The sequence below is a fragment of the Perognathus longimembris genome, chromosome 28, assembly GCF_023159225.1.
Source record: "Perognathus longimembris pacificus isolate PPM17 chromosome 28, ASM2315922v1, whole genome shotgun sequence".
Taxonomy (NCBI): domain Eukaryota; kingdom Metazoa; phylum Chordata; class Mammalia; order Rodentia; family Heteromyidae; genus Perognathus; species Perognathus longimembris.
Genome location: NC_063188.1, coordinates 67202954 through 67215877, shown reverse-complemented (window position 1 = coordinate 67215877; position 12924 = coordinate 67202954). Strand labels below are relative to the sequence as shown.

General features: G+C 37.9%; 1 protein-coding gene across 3 annotated transcripts in view; it reads right to left on the bottom strand.

The window, feature by feature from the left end:
- The window catches only part of Mtmr8 (myotubularin related protein 8), a 79506-nt gene that overhangs the window by 41666 nt on the left and 24916 nt on the right, over positions 1-12924 (bottom strand). For 2 of the 3 annotated variants that reach the window (XM_048336477.1, XM_048336475.1), the window contains exons 3-7: positions 11701-11863; positions 10373-10530; positions 7068-7196; positions 5605-5739; positions 182-314 (exon numbers count right to left, since the gene is read on the bottom strand). In XM_048336477.1, the coding sequence (XP_048192434.1) occupies positions 182-314; positions 5605-5739; positions 7068-7196; positions 10373-10530; positions 11701-11863 (718 nt within the window). The remainder of the gene's footprint in view (positions 1-181; positions 315-5604; positions 5740-7067; positions 7197-10372; positions 10531-11700; positions 11864-12924) is intronic. The other variant, XM_048336476.1, reaches the window with a different exon arrangement.

Here is a 12924-nt window from a genome sequence, read left to right as displayed (position 1 = left end):
TGCCACACCAACACTGTTATAATTCTGTAGTATGTAAGCAAGGTTCATATTACAGTTAAACACCCAATTATTAACTGGATCTGCTCACCTGATGGGTTTTGTGTTCCACCCCAAATCAGCCATGGTTTCTGCTTAATGCAAACCTATGGCCTCTGGCTTAGCCAAGATGAAACCCCTGTACCTTCCAAGAGTTTCTGCAGGCTGTTCCGCATCACATGGATGTTCTCAATGCCCAAAAACCTGAAGCGAATGTTGGTATAGTTAACTTCATTTTCATATCCCTTCCCAGCTGCTCTGTTGGCCATGGCATTGAGCTGGAATAGTGGAGAACACAATCAAAACAAATAGGTCAGATGAAGGAAGAATGGGATAAATCAATCTCAGGGTCTTACTCTAAACAGTTTAAAATTCTACTCATTTTAAAAGAAATTGAATCATACAGAATACAGTCTTGAATGGAGGAATTTCATTGGTTATTACATTGGGTATCTCAAGTAAAAGACTGATATAAGGAAAAAGGAGACTGGTGTTTTTGTTTTATTATTAATGCCAGGCTTATGATAGGAAGGATATAGAAGCTATGAAGATATCTGATCTCTGCAACTGGAAGAATAATTTGAGCTGCCTATCACAAGTGTTTTCTCAGTGTACCAACTTTTTTTTTCTGATGCTGGTACTGGAGCTTGAACTTGGGACCTCATGCTCTTGCTCAGCTTTTTTGGCTCCTAACTAGCATGCTATTGCGTGAGCTACTACCTCCAATCCAGGTTTTATACTGGTTAATTGGAGATAAGAGTTTTGCAGTCTCTTCTGTTTAGGCTGTCTTCAAATTCTTGTCTTCAATCTCAGCTTCCTGAGTAGCTAGAATTAGAGGTATGAGCTACTAGTGCCTGATTTTAGTGAATGCGAATATTAAGAAACATGCAAAAGTTCAAAAGTTAAACAACCAAGAACTCTAAAAAGATGTTTAAAAACTAAAATATCTAAAATGACTTCTATATATAAATAACGTTTTCTTGCTAATAAAAACAAAGCAGAGATACCATGAGTTTTCGCTCATTTGTTTGTTTGTTTGAGGGCCAATAATAAACTCAGGGCCCGGGCATTGTCCTTTAGTATTTTTAAGCTGGTGCTCTACCACTTGAGCCACAACTTCACTTCCAGCTTTTTTAGATGTTACTTATCTTTTAATTGGAGGTAATTGAAATAGGAAATAATTGGAGATAATTATCTCAGGGACTTTTCTTTGTGGATTGGATTTGAACCATGGTTCTCAGACCTTAGCCTCGTGAGTATCAAGATCATAGGTATTATAAACCAGTGCTCTGCTTCAAGAGCTATTTTAACACTATGTTCAGTTTGTAGTGGCCACCAAATCTCTATATCATATGAAGAATATTGGGCAGGGTAAGGAGTGAATATGGTTTACAGAATGGAAACATTAATAAAATCGTGGACAAGATACCTTCTATGATGATGATCATATTACTAGTTGAGTGATTTTATTTTGTCTGGGCAAGTTTCCTTATCCCGGAGTATTATGCATTTCAGAAGGCAGACAGAAGGTCTATGTGAACAGGTTATAGCTTTCATGTTATTGGAAAGAAACATAAAACCCCCAAAGTATAAATGATCAAATTATTAGCACATAGAAAAAATGCCAACACAGTAAATAGAGAAATGTGACAGTAATATTGATCTTCTATCACACTGACAATGTCACTGTGCTTTCATTAAATTAATAATCAGTGACAAAGGAACCCATGTAAAAGCATTAACAATACAAGATAGTAATACAGAAGTTTGCTTCACCAAATAAAACAGTAGTTACAGCAGTCCCTATCCAGGTATGGATTAGGCTAATGCAGAGAGAGAGCAACACTGTGCCAGTACATAATCTGAAAATTTGTTTGGCAGACCTGAGGAAAAGCTGTATGTTAGCATTTACGGAAGAGATGCCATATTACTGAGCTTCTGAAATGTTCTAGACACTGGGCTAGATCCTTTATATAAATCATCTCATTTAATTTCTACTCTAGCCCCCTCAACGTAGGTATTATTATTCTCATAAGAAAATAAGTTCAGACAAGTAAATAAATTCACCTAAGAAATAAAGATAATGGCTTAGGATATTGTTTGACCTTAGGTTTGTCTGATTCATAAGGACAAATTCCATCAATACAATATAGTTTGTACTAAAGTATAGATCTAGCTATCCAGAAGAACAGTGTTCCTGTTAATTTTTAATTCTGTGATAATTTTCTGGGGATGTAGCTAACTGGTTAAAGTGCTTCTCTAGTATGCCAAACCCTAGGTTAGACCCCAGGTATCATGTCACATACACATGTACGTATATGTGATCCTCAGTATCATCACACATCATATTTCACACACACACACACACAATGTATGTGTGGGTATAACTTCATTATCCTTATTTGTTGAAATTGGAAGAAGAAAATGGGATCTCTTGAAAGAGTGTTCCTGGTATTGGAATATGAACATACACAATCTTTAGTTTTCCAGAAGGGAGTATATCTTCAGTTTTTAGTAAGTTTAGTATGATTTCCCTTGGTATTTTAAGATAATTTAATCTTAATAATACAGACTGGTTAGGTATGATGACTCATGCCTATAATCTCAGTTACTTGAGAGGCAGAGAATAAAGAATCACAGTCCAAGGCTGGTCTGGCAAAAAAGCATAAGAACATGCTATCTGAAAAATAAAGTAAAAGGGCTAGAGGTATGATTCAAGTGGTAAAGTGTCCTGAGTTCAATCCTTAGTACTAAAAAAAGAAAAGTACAATGTTAATTAAACTCTGTCCAAGCTCAGAATGTCAGACACAGTTATGGCTGAAGAAAGTTAGTATGCTTTGGGGAAACGGATGAATAGTTCCTGAACAGAAAGGGAAATAATTTTCTTTCTTGGGACCAATGAGTCCTGCTCTGGAGGAAAGCTAGTGAGAGACCACTAAAAAGAAGCAGAAGCTGAGCATTGGTGGCTCACATCTGTAATTCTAGCTACTTGGGAAGCTGAGATCTGAGGATCGCAGTTCAAAGCCAGCCTGAGCAGAAAAGTCCCCATGTCAATCTTATCTCCAATTAACCACTCAATAACCAGAAGTGCAGCTGTGGCTCAAATTGATAGAGTGCTAGCCTTGAGTTAAAGAACCAGGGACAGTGCTCAGGCCCTGAGTTCGAGTCCCATGACTGACGATTTAAAAACAATAAAAAAAAAGAGAGAGCAGACAGCTATCTAAGGCTATGAGCTGGTTCCACACATACCTAATTGCTCAGCCCTGAAGCACAACTACCGGCATAGGCTTAGCTATAAATCAATGATTGAGCAATCACTAGTTAGCAATGAAACCTCCAAGTCAGCTATACTTAACACATTAATTTCTGACATCTTTTGTAAAAATGACACTTTGATTTTTTTTTTTTTTTTTTTTGGCCAGTCCTGGGCCTTGGACTCAGGGCCTGAGCACTGTCCCTGGCTTCTTCCTGCTCAAGGCTAGCACTCTGCCACTTGAGCCACAGCGCCGCTTCTGGCCGTTTTCTGTATATGTGGTGCTGGGGAATCGAACCTAGGGCCTCGTGTATCCGAGGCAGGCACTCTTGCCACTAGGCTATAACCCCAGGCCGACATTTTGATTTTTGATTTTATAAAAATGGCATTTAATAAAAGAAAACATCTTCTTTCTAACTTTACAAGTCACAGAGAATTCTTCTATTTCTTTTATAGCACTAGACAAACTATTAAAGGTCAAGCCATTAATGTAGAGTTTAGGTTGATATGTAGGTTGATCTAAGGACTCCATCTTCAATGACATTAGCATTTGAAAGGAACAAAGTCTTAGAACACCCATTGTAAGAAATCACAGGTAAACCAATTCCATAAAGCATCAGGTTCTTAGGAATGCCAAAGGATTTAAGTGCATGTCCCCTATTGAAATACAGGGAAAATTTATGTCCCCGGTCTTTTCTTATTCTCTGGGACCAAGATACAAGCTGTACTTCCCTGAATTATGAAAAAATTTACACAAGCTAATAGCGCTGGCTATTAAAGCATTACTATCACCAGTCAGGTTTTCTGTTAATGTTAGTCATGTAGCAGTCATATTTTTGAATCTTGTTCTTCAGACACTAGAGTTAACCAAGTATGGTTTAAAATTTTATTCACAGCCAGGTTCCAGTAGCTCACACCAATGATCCTAGCCATTTAGGAGGCTGAGATCCCAGATCATGGTTCAAAGCCAGCCTAGGCAAGAAAGTCCAATTAAACACGAAAAAGCCAAAAGTGGAGCTGTGGCTCAAGTGGTAGAGTGCTAGCCTTGAACATAAAAGCTCATGAACAGTGTCTAGGTTCTAAGCTCAAGCCCCAGGACATACACACACACACACACACACACACACACACACACACACACACACACACACACACACACTATTATTCACAGAAAGATACATAGTGGTACTCAGTTTCCAGGGTCTAAGTTAAAGTTCTTTTTTTGATAGTAAATTTAGACCACAGTAGGCAACTACTGAATATTTTGCTAAAGGAATAGATTTAGTGAAAATATGAGATGTTAATGAGCCCTTAACTCAGGATCCCGTTGACAAGGCAAAGCCAGGCTGTTCAACATACCATCTCATAGCCTCATTTGACAGAAAGGAACTTACAAAAGGTATACCAAATGTACCCATAAAAAGTTGGGATACAGTAAAGACACTTGTACATCCCTGTTCATTGCTGCACTATTCACTATAGCCAAGTTATAGAAACAGCCCAGATGCCATACAATAGATGAGTGAATCAATAAAATGTGATACTTATATACAATGGAATTTTACTCATGTATTAGAAAGAATAAGGTTATCTCATTTGAGGGAAATGGATGGACCTACAAATCATGTTAAGTGAGGTAAGCCAAGCTCACAGACAAATGGTACATGTTTTCTATCATATGTGGAAGCTAGATCTAAAATATAACTGGACATGATAACCTATACAGGACTCTAGTCATTCACATACAGATTAAAGGAGGACACCATTAGTGGAGGAACCCAAAGTGACTCCTCTGAACATTTTTTTTTGTTGGCCATTGGACTTGAACTCAGGGCCTGAGCACTGTCCCTAAGCTCTTTTGCTCAGGGCTAGCATCCGACCAGTTTGAACCACAGATACAATTCTGATTTTTTGAGTGGTTAATTGGAGGTAAGAGTGTCATGGGGACTTTTCTGCCTGGGCTGGCTTTGAACCGCAATCCTCAGATCTCAGGCTCCTGAGATCTAGGATTATGGGCATGAGCCACAGGTGCCTGGCTCTCCTATGAACAATTAAAATATTATTTATCAAAATGAATTCCAGGAAATGGAAACATGAAGAGTTTTTTGTTATTATTGTTGGTGGTGGTGGTGTTTGTTTTTGTTTTCTCTTATGGAAGGGTAAAGTAAAGGGAGGGTCCAGGGAGGAAGGGCAAACCAAAGCAATCATACAATTCAGTGTACAGTACATGGAAAATAAACTATGTAACAAGTCTCAAGCATGCAAAGAGGGGGATTGAAAGAAGTAGTGATATTAAAGAAGTTATTGATAGCTACCTTTGGTCTAGTGTCTACAACATACATAAATTTGCTCCCAGGATTTGCTCGGCTAATGGAGTCCAGCAAGAATTCATCATCAATGCAGCGAGCGTAAAATCCACAGAGAGGTTGGCTACAACGGCAAATGGTAGCCTGTAAGGAAAAAGTGTGTCAGTTGAGCCACAAAGTTCACACGTGATCAAAATCTTCCTTGACTCCAGATTGGTGAACAGTTGGTGTGCCAACTCACAACAGTTTCCAAAGCAAAGAGAGATGTGGCTCTAAAGTTCAGGCCATTCCACTGATATTGGGATCAGCCTCTTGCCTCTTGTTCCCTCCCTGTGGGTACAGGGCTGAAATCAGCCCTGGCAATGCAGACCACAAAGAAATCACATCTTGAGTGTTTAATAATATTCTATTCTTGACACATAATGGCCTCATTGTTGTCCTGAAACTATCCCAGTTTTTACAGTCCCCATAATAGCATCCATATAAAATAGGCTTTCAGTGGCAGAATTCAAGATACAGTAATGATCTAGAGATTTTGGGAAAAGTGTTTACTACTTTCAGGAGTCATTGTCAAATCAGAGGGCTGGTATGTTTCAGGCCATTTCAACATGAAAATTGCAGAGTTAATGGACTTCATTATACTTTGATGTGGTTTTAAAGGAGTTTGTTCACTCAGTTTGATACACACACTGAATTATAGTTTATATTCTCTTTTTTAGTTGGTAGTAGGGCTTGAACTTGGGGCCTGGGCACTGTTCCTGAGCATTTTTGCTCAAAGCTAGAGTTCTACCACTTTGAGCCCAGCTCCACTTCAGGTTTTATGGTGGTTAATCAGAGATAAGAGTCTCATGGACTTTCCTGCCCAGGTTGGCTTTGAACCACCATGGTCCTCAGATCTCAGCCTCCCGAGTAGTTAGGATTACAGGCATGAGCCACCAGTGCCTGACAGCATTACATAATCTTTAGGACTGGAATATTTAATTTCAAGACTTGATAACAGTCTAGCCCCAGGACTCAATGAAAACTATTACCACTTCTTAGTTAAAGGGAGTTCAAATAGGTCTTTCCTTCCCATTACCTTATTATATGTACACATACATACACACACACACACACACACACACACACACACACACACAATCAGTAAGAAAGAACCAATAGTCCCCAAGTATACTCTCATGCAACTCCTTTTCATTCTGTAACTTCCCACCACATTGGAATCTAGACAAAAAAAATGAACTAAAATGTTGCCTAACATCTGTATGGCATTAATATAGTTTATAAAAGTACCTATCTATTCTCCCTTCATGTAAACTCCTCAAAAACTCATTGAGCCACTTAAGTTCAGGGAGCTTAAATGATTTGAAGCAGGCACTCTTGCCACTAGGCCATATCCCCAGCCCAGCTTAAATGATTTGAAATCAGGTCTTCTAAAGCCAAGATGACTAATTAGAGAAGTCTGTTTAACTCACATTGTTCTCTTTGTAGAAGTAGGACAGCACAGGAACACGTTCTCTGCTTCTGAACTTTGAACTTGCAATCACTGTGTCCAAGCTAATAGATCTAGGAACCACTAAATCAGGAGGATAGGTACTGCATATCTAAAAGAAAAGAGAAATTTTTTACAGGTTATCACTTGCTAGCAACAGGCTAGGATTTGTAATTGCTGAAACAGCAGCTAGTTGGCTGGTATTTATCATCCAGAGTCACCCATTCCTCAGAAATAGGATAAAAGATACTGTTGGTACCAGGCACTGGTGGCTCATGCCTGTGATCCCAAGTACTCATGAGGCTGAGATGTGAGGTTCATGGCCCCAAACTAGATAGAGCAGGAAAGTCTTTGAGACTCTGGTCTCAAATTAACCAGTAAAAATCCAGAAATGGAGCTATGTCTCAAGTTGTAGAGCATGAGCCTTAAACAAACAAGCTCAGGGACAGTGCACTGGTCCTGAATTCAAGCCCCAGGACCAGTGCAAAGAGAAGATATCATTGGTACAAAGATTTCCCAACATACAAATAGGGAAATGAAATAAAATCATTTTAAAGTATATTATCATTTTTCCAAAAGGAAGGCATTGATACATACAAGAAAAAATAGACCTTTAGAATAACTAAATACATAAAAATATGTATATGCAAAAGTACATATGCAAGCCAACCCTGAAATGCTTGCATTTGCCTACTACAGCAAATAACAGGTAAACAAATAAGTTAAATGAATAGGCTCAGATGTAAAGCATAAAGATGCAGAATGAAGAGGAAATGTGATTTACTCTTTCATAAACTACACAGTGGTTTCCTAGTACGCATACCTCAGAGGTCTTGAAATTGTTGATATTTTAGGTGTGACATTCTATAAAAAGCACTGATACATTTTCTCAAATTTATCACAGACTTGACATGGTAAAGTTAACTGCAATCATTCCTCTAATAATCCCAAACATTTGACAAGATATCAGAAAGAATTTCAACCAGGTTTGGGGGGGCTCCTGTCTGTAATCCTAGCTACTCAGAAGGCTAAGATATGGAGGATCACAGTTTGAGGCCAGGCTAGGCAAGGAAGTTCTCAAGACTCTATTTACAAAATAACAAACAAACAAAACTCAAGGCTGGAGGCATGGATCAAGTCATAAAACACCAAACCAGCAAACATACAAGGCCCTAAGTTCAAAACCTGGCACCACCAAAAAGCATTTCAAGGTACTTCAGATGAATAACGTTCTGTATAACTCATTATGAAAGTCAAAGACACCAGAATGAAAAGAAGAACATTTGAAAAGGAAGTTCTACAATCATCAACCATGTTTTAACCTGAACTTTAGACTCTCGAGAAGCAAATCACACAGAGATGCAGCTGCTCTTTGTGCTCAGAACGGCATACACATCCAAAAGATTAACACAGATAATTCAGACCTCATTCAAGAAGACTAAGAAACATATTTGAGCACAGAACTCATCCCATCTCTCTTCATTCCTGTCAAGTATAACCCCATCAAGCCATCTAACCCTAACAAGCCATCTAATAGATGGTCCTTCTAAATGGAAGCTCATCAATCCTCATATATAGCGGCCATTCAAAACCTGTTGTTAGCAGAAAGTCATTTCAATTAACAACGTACTATGGATGATAAGCTGCAAATAATTTTTAATCTAACAATTCAAGGATAGAATTTAAATATCAATAACTAGAAAGTTACCAAGGCCTGGCTGCTAGCTTTAGAAAAGCCTAAGTCCTTTATTGTTCTGGTCCTGTGACTTGAACTCAGGACCCGGGCACTGCATTGTCCTCAAATCTAGTACTCTACCACTTGAGCCACAGGTCCAATTCTGGCTTTTTCATGGTTAGTTGCACCAACTTTTCTGCCCAGGCTGCCTTAGAACTGCAATACTCAGATCTCAGCCTCCTACTTAGTTAGGATTATAGACATGAGTCACAACCACCCAGTAAAAAGCCTTCTTTCAAAGCTGGTCTTTCCTTGGTCGATGCCTAGGACTGTTTGGTCAAAAAACTTGGTTTATGTTGGACATTTGCTTTCCATTTGGGCATCTGGAATCCTTTTATACATATGGCAGAGTGCCTACATGAATAGCAGTGAGCAAAAACCCTAGGTACTGAGTCTCTAATGAGCTTCCCTGGTAGAAAGTTCACATTATGTTGACCCAGGTTGTTACTCGAGGAATTACAATTCTATGTGATTTCACTAGAACAACTGTTTTTTGAATTCTTTCACTGCAATAAATCATACTCACTAGACGGACTAGATGTTGAGTCCTGTGAGAACACTTTAATGAATCACAGATAACCTTGGAAACCCTCATCATAATCCTACATTTCCATATTCAGTCCTGAGTTCTTTTTTCAGATCCAGACCCAAATGCTCAGTGTCAAATATTTGTATCTTTGAATTCAGGATTACATTCACACTTCTTAATTTGAACATAAAACACTTTCTGATTTGGCTTCATTTTCTTAGCTCTTATCTCCCTCTGCATAAATGTGGATAAAATTCCATCACAAGTAAGTTAAATTAAGCCAGGCTCAGAGAGACAAACAGCACATTTTTCTCTCATATGTAGAAGCTGGAGCTAAAATACAAATATGCATGAAAACATATACAGGGCTCAATGCTTAATGCACTGACACAAAAACTGACCAAAGGATGTTATCCTTAGGGGAGAAATAAAAAAGTGTAAACTCATTTGAACAACTGTTTATCAAAATGAATATCAGGAAGTGGAAATGTTTGGGGGAGGGAAAAAGAATAGAGGGAGGAAGGTGAGCAAACACAGTCACTATAGCCAATATAGCCAACGTATATTGTAAAAATTGAACCACATAACTTGAGTGTAGGGACAGGCAGAGGAAAATGGAAAAGAATGAAGGAAAGGGTAATACTAAGAACTATTGTATTCAAAACCTGACTTATGGAATGTAAAATTATATAATAATACTAGTAATAATAAAAGAAGTTTTATGTTGAACTAGGATATAAAAAATATCTTTACAAGGCAACACCTCAAAGCATCAGACTGTCTCTAATTACCAGGCTTATTTTCACAGCTGCTATCTAAGCTCCCATAGCATTCTATGCTTTAAATCATGAGACCTCTGACTCTGTTTCCACTGTTGAGCACAGTAGGCACCCAAATAAACGCTTGCTGAATGTCCAATGAAAAGCAAAAAAATATGAGGGATTTCCCACTTCTTTCCATATTTGCTGATATTCTGTCACTTTAATTAAATGTATCTAAAGGATAAAAATAATCCCAAAATTACCTCATAGTTTTTGTTGGCATCGGTTATGGTCCAGTATCTATTGGGTATTCCCATTCGCTCAAAGTCTGATACTGGGTCAATCAGTTTCCATCCATTTTCCCTTGCCCCTTTTGAGGTTTTGGGATTATAAGAAAAAGCATAAAGATCTTCAGGTGACACTGGAGAACAGACAAGGAAACAAAGTCATGATAAGTGGAACTTAAAGACTGACAAAAAATGCAAAGAAAGGTTTCCTTATCCCCAAAAGGATGTTTGTCAAACAATCCCATCAAAGGTTAGTGCTTTGTATACATGCCTGCTTTTACATAAAGAATAAGAACTAGAATAACGTTTTGGGTTCTTTTAAAACATTTTAACTTTTTTTATACTTACAACAACTAAAAACCGTTTCCAAGGCCCTCTTTAAAAATAATGATGAATAATTTACTTGATCTGAGGCTTTGGGGGTAGGAAAGTAGACCTTACCAAAAATTTTTAATTTGGCTAATTGCTCTGGTTACTGTAACATATTGCACAACATTAACAACTGCATTCTACTTGTCAGACCAACACTAGCTTCTGCTGATAAATAGCCATTTGTGTTCTCCCTGTCAGTCTTTCTTCCTCCATTCACAAGATGCAACACAAATTCAATGCTTATTTTACCACTTTATGTGGCAATGACTTCTCCCCAAATGAATGGAAGTTAATCAGAGCCTTATGAAGTGTGAAGTCAGGAAAATGTCAATAAAATATTAGCAAGCACTGAGGAAGCATTCTGAGGAAAGTGAAGGAGAAATTAAGAGGGAAAACTTAAGAGCATGGAAATCCCAAAAACTAAAAACCAGAGGAGGTCAACTATCTAGGAGTGAAGGCTCGAATGAAACAGTGAGGCTGGAACAATTAGGAATAAATATATAATTAATGACTCTGACTAAGGCTCTGCCTTAGTCTTTTAGCTGAAACTGAAGTACATAGTAAAATGCATGAATGTATCTAAGTCTCAAAAACTCTTTTACTTACTCTACTTTCACAAGTAAGCTGAATTCAAAAGCTATGTAACATATGCCAAGCCCATAGATCTGGTAAGTGTCAAAGCCTGGATTTAAACTCTAACTCTATAACCTATGATCTTTACATTATGCCTTTCTGGGGAAAAAAGAATAAAACGGTTTTAGATAAAAATTATGTCATTGTGGGAAGGGATGGGAGGGAAAACTGGGAGAGAGTGAGGGAAGGAGTGACATTATCCAAAAACAAATGTCATTATCTGACTTATATAAGTGTAACTCCTCTGTGCTTTACTTCTATAACAACAAAAATTCTTTTAAAATTGCTGTCATAACTACCTGGTTGAGAAAGCTTGAGTAGTGAAACATAAACCTCCTGGCACACAGGGTCAGAGTCTAAAACAAAGTGTGCTACCCGGAAGTTCTTACAGTGAAGTACCAGAGGATAGCCCATGGTAGTACTGGATAACTTCTCCACAGTGGCAATGTGATGGAGTGGGATCTGCAAAACAGAAAACACAAACAGAGTAAAGATACAGTGCACAGTATTTATGTCATTATCAGTGTATCTAATTCTCAGTGATGATAACAGGATCACCAGAAACATAATCACATCTCTAGCCTACAATTAGCCTTTATAAGACACAATGGATTCACAAGGCATGTTGAAAATAACTACAACAGTGATATACCACTTGTTTCCATAACTAGAAGTCCATTTCGCTTAGCATCATCTTATGTGTTCATACTGGCATAGCTCTTGAGATATTGTGATCTTCTGCTAGGACTATCCTAGACATGTACTAATTATTCCCTATGAGGGACACCATAGAGTCCATGTTTCTTTGGGTGTGGCTCACTTCACTTAGTATGATTTTTTTTCCAAGTCCTTCCATTTCCTTGTGAATGGGACAGTTCCTTTCTTTCTGATAGAGGCATAGAATTCCATTGTGGATATGTACCACATTTTCTTGATCCACTCATCTACTGAGGGGCGTCTGGGTTGGTTACATATTTTAGTGATGAAAAATTGAGCTGCGATAAACATAGTTGTGCTGGTGGCTTTAGAGTGGTCTTGCTTGTAATGAAATTTAGAAATCACAATGGAAAATAAGTTTCTTTCATTCTACCAAGTTACATAATAATGATTAATAGTCAAAAGTATATCTATGACTATTAGCTAAAAGCTCTGAGACGTGAATTCCTTACAGAATCAAGAAGCAGCATGAACAGAATTTGAAGCATGCAGAGTAACTCTAGTTCCAGAATTCTTAAAGACTCTAGACCTGGAATTAAGACTGAACTAGAAACACAATTTATTCTATTGATAGAAGAATTAATTATTTCTACTTACACCAATGCTAGGAAAGGAAGGAAGGAAGAGAGAGAGAGGAGAGAAATGAACACAGATTAAAATGTGTCTAAATAATATAATACAAACATATGTCTAAACAATATAACAAAACAGCCATACAGTCATGGTTTCTTGCTTTGGCCTTCAAGGTTATCCTACTATTCATGTCTCTAATGTTTCCTGCAACTACATCCCAGTTCTTTCCATTG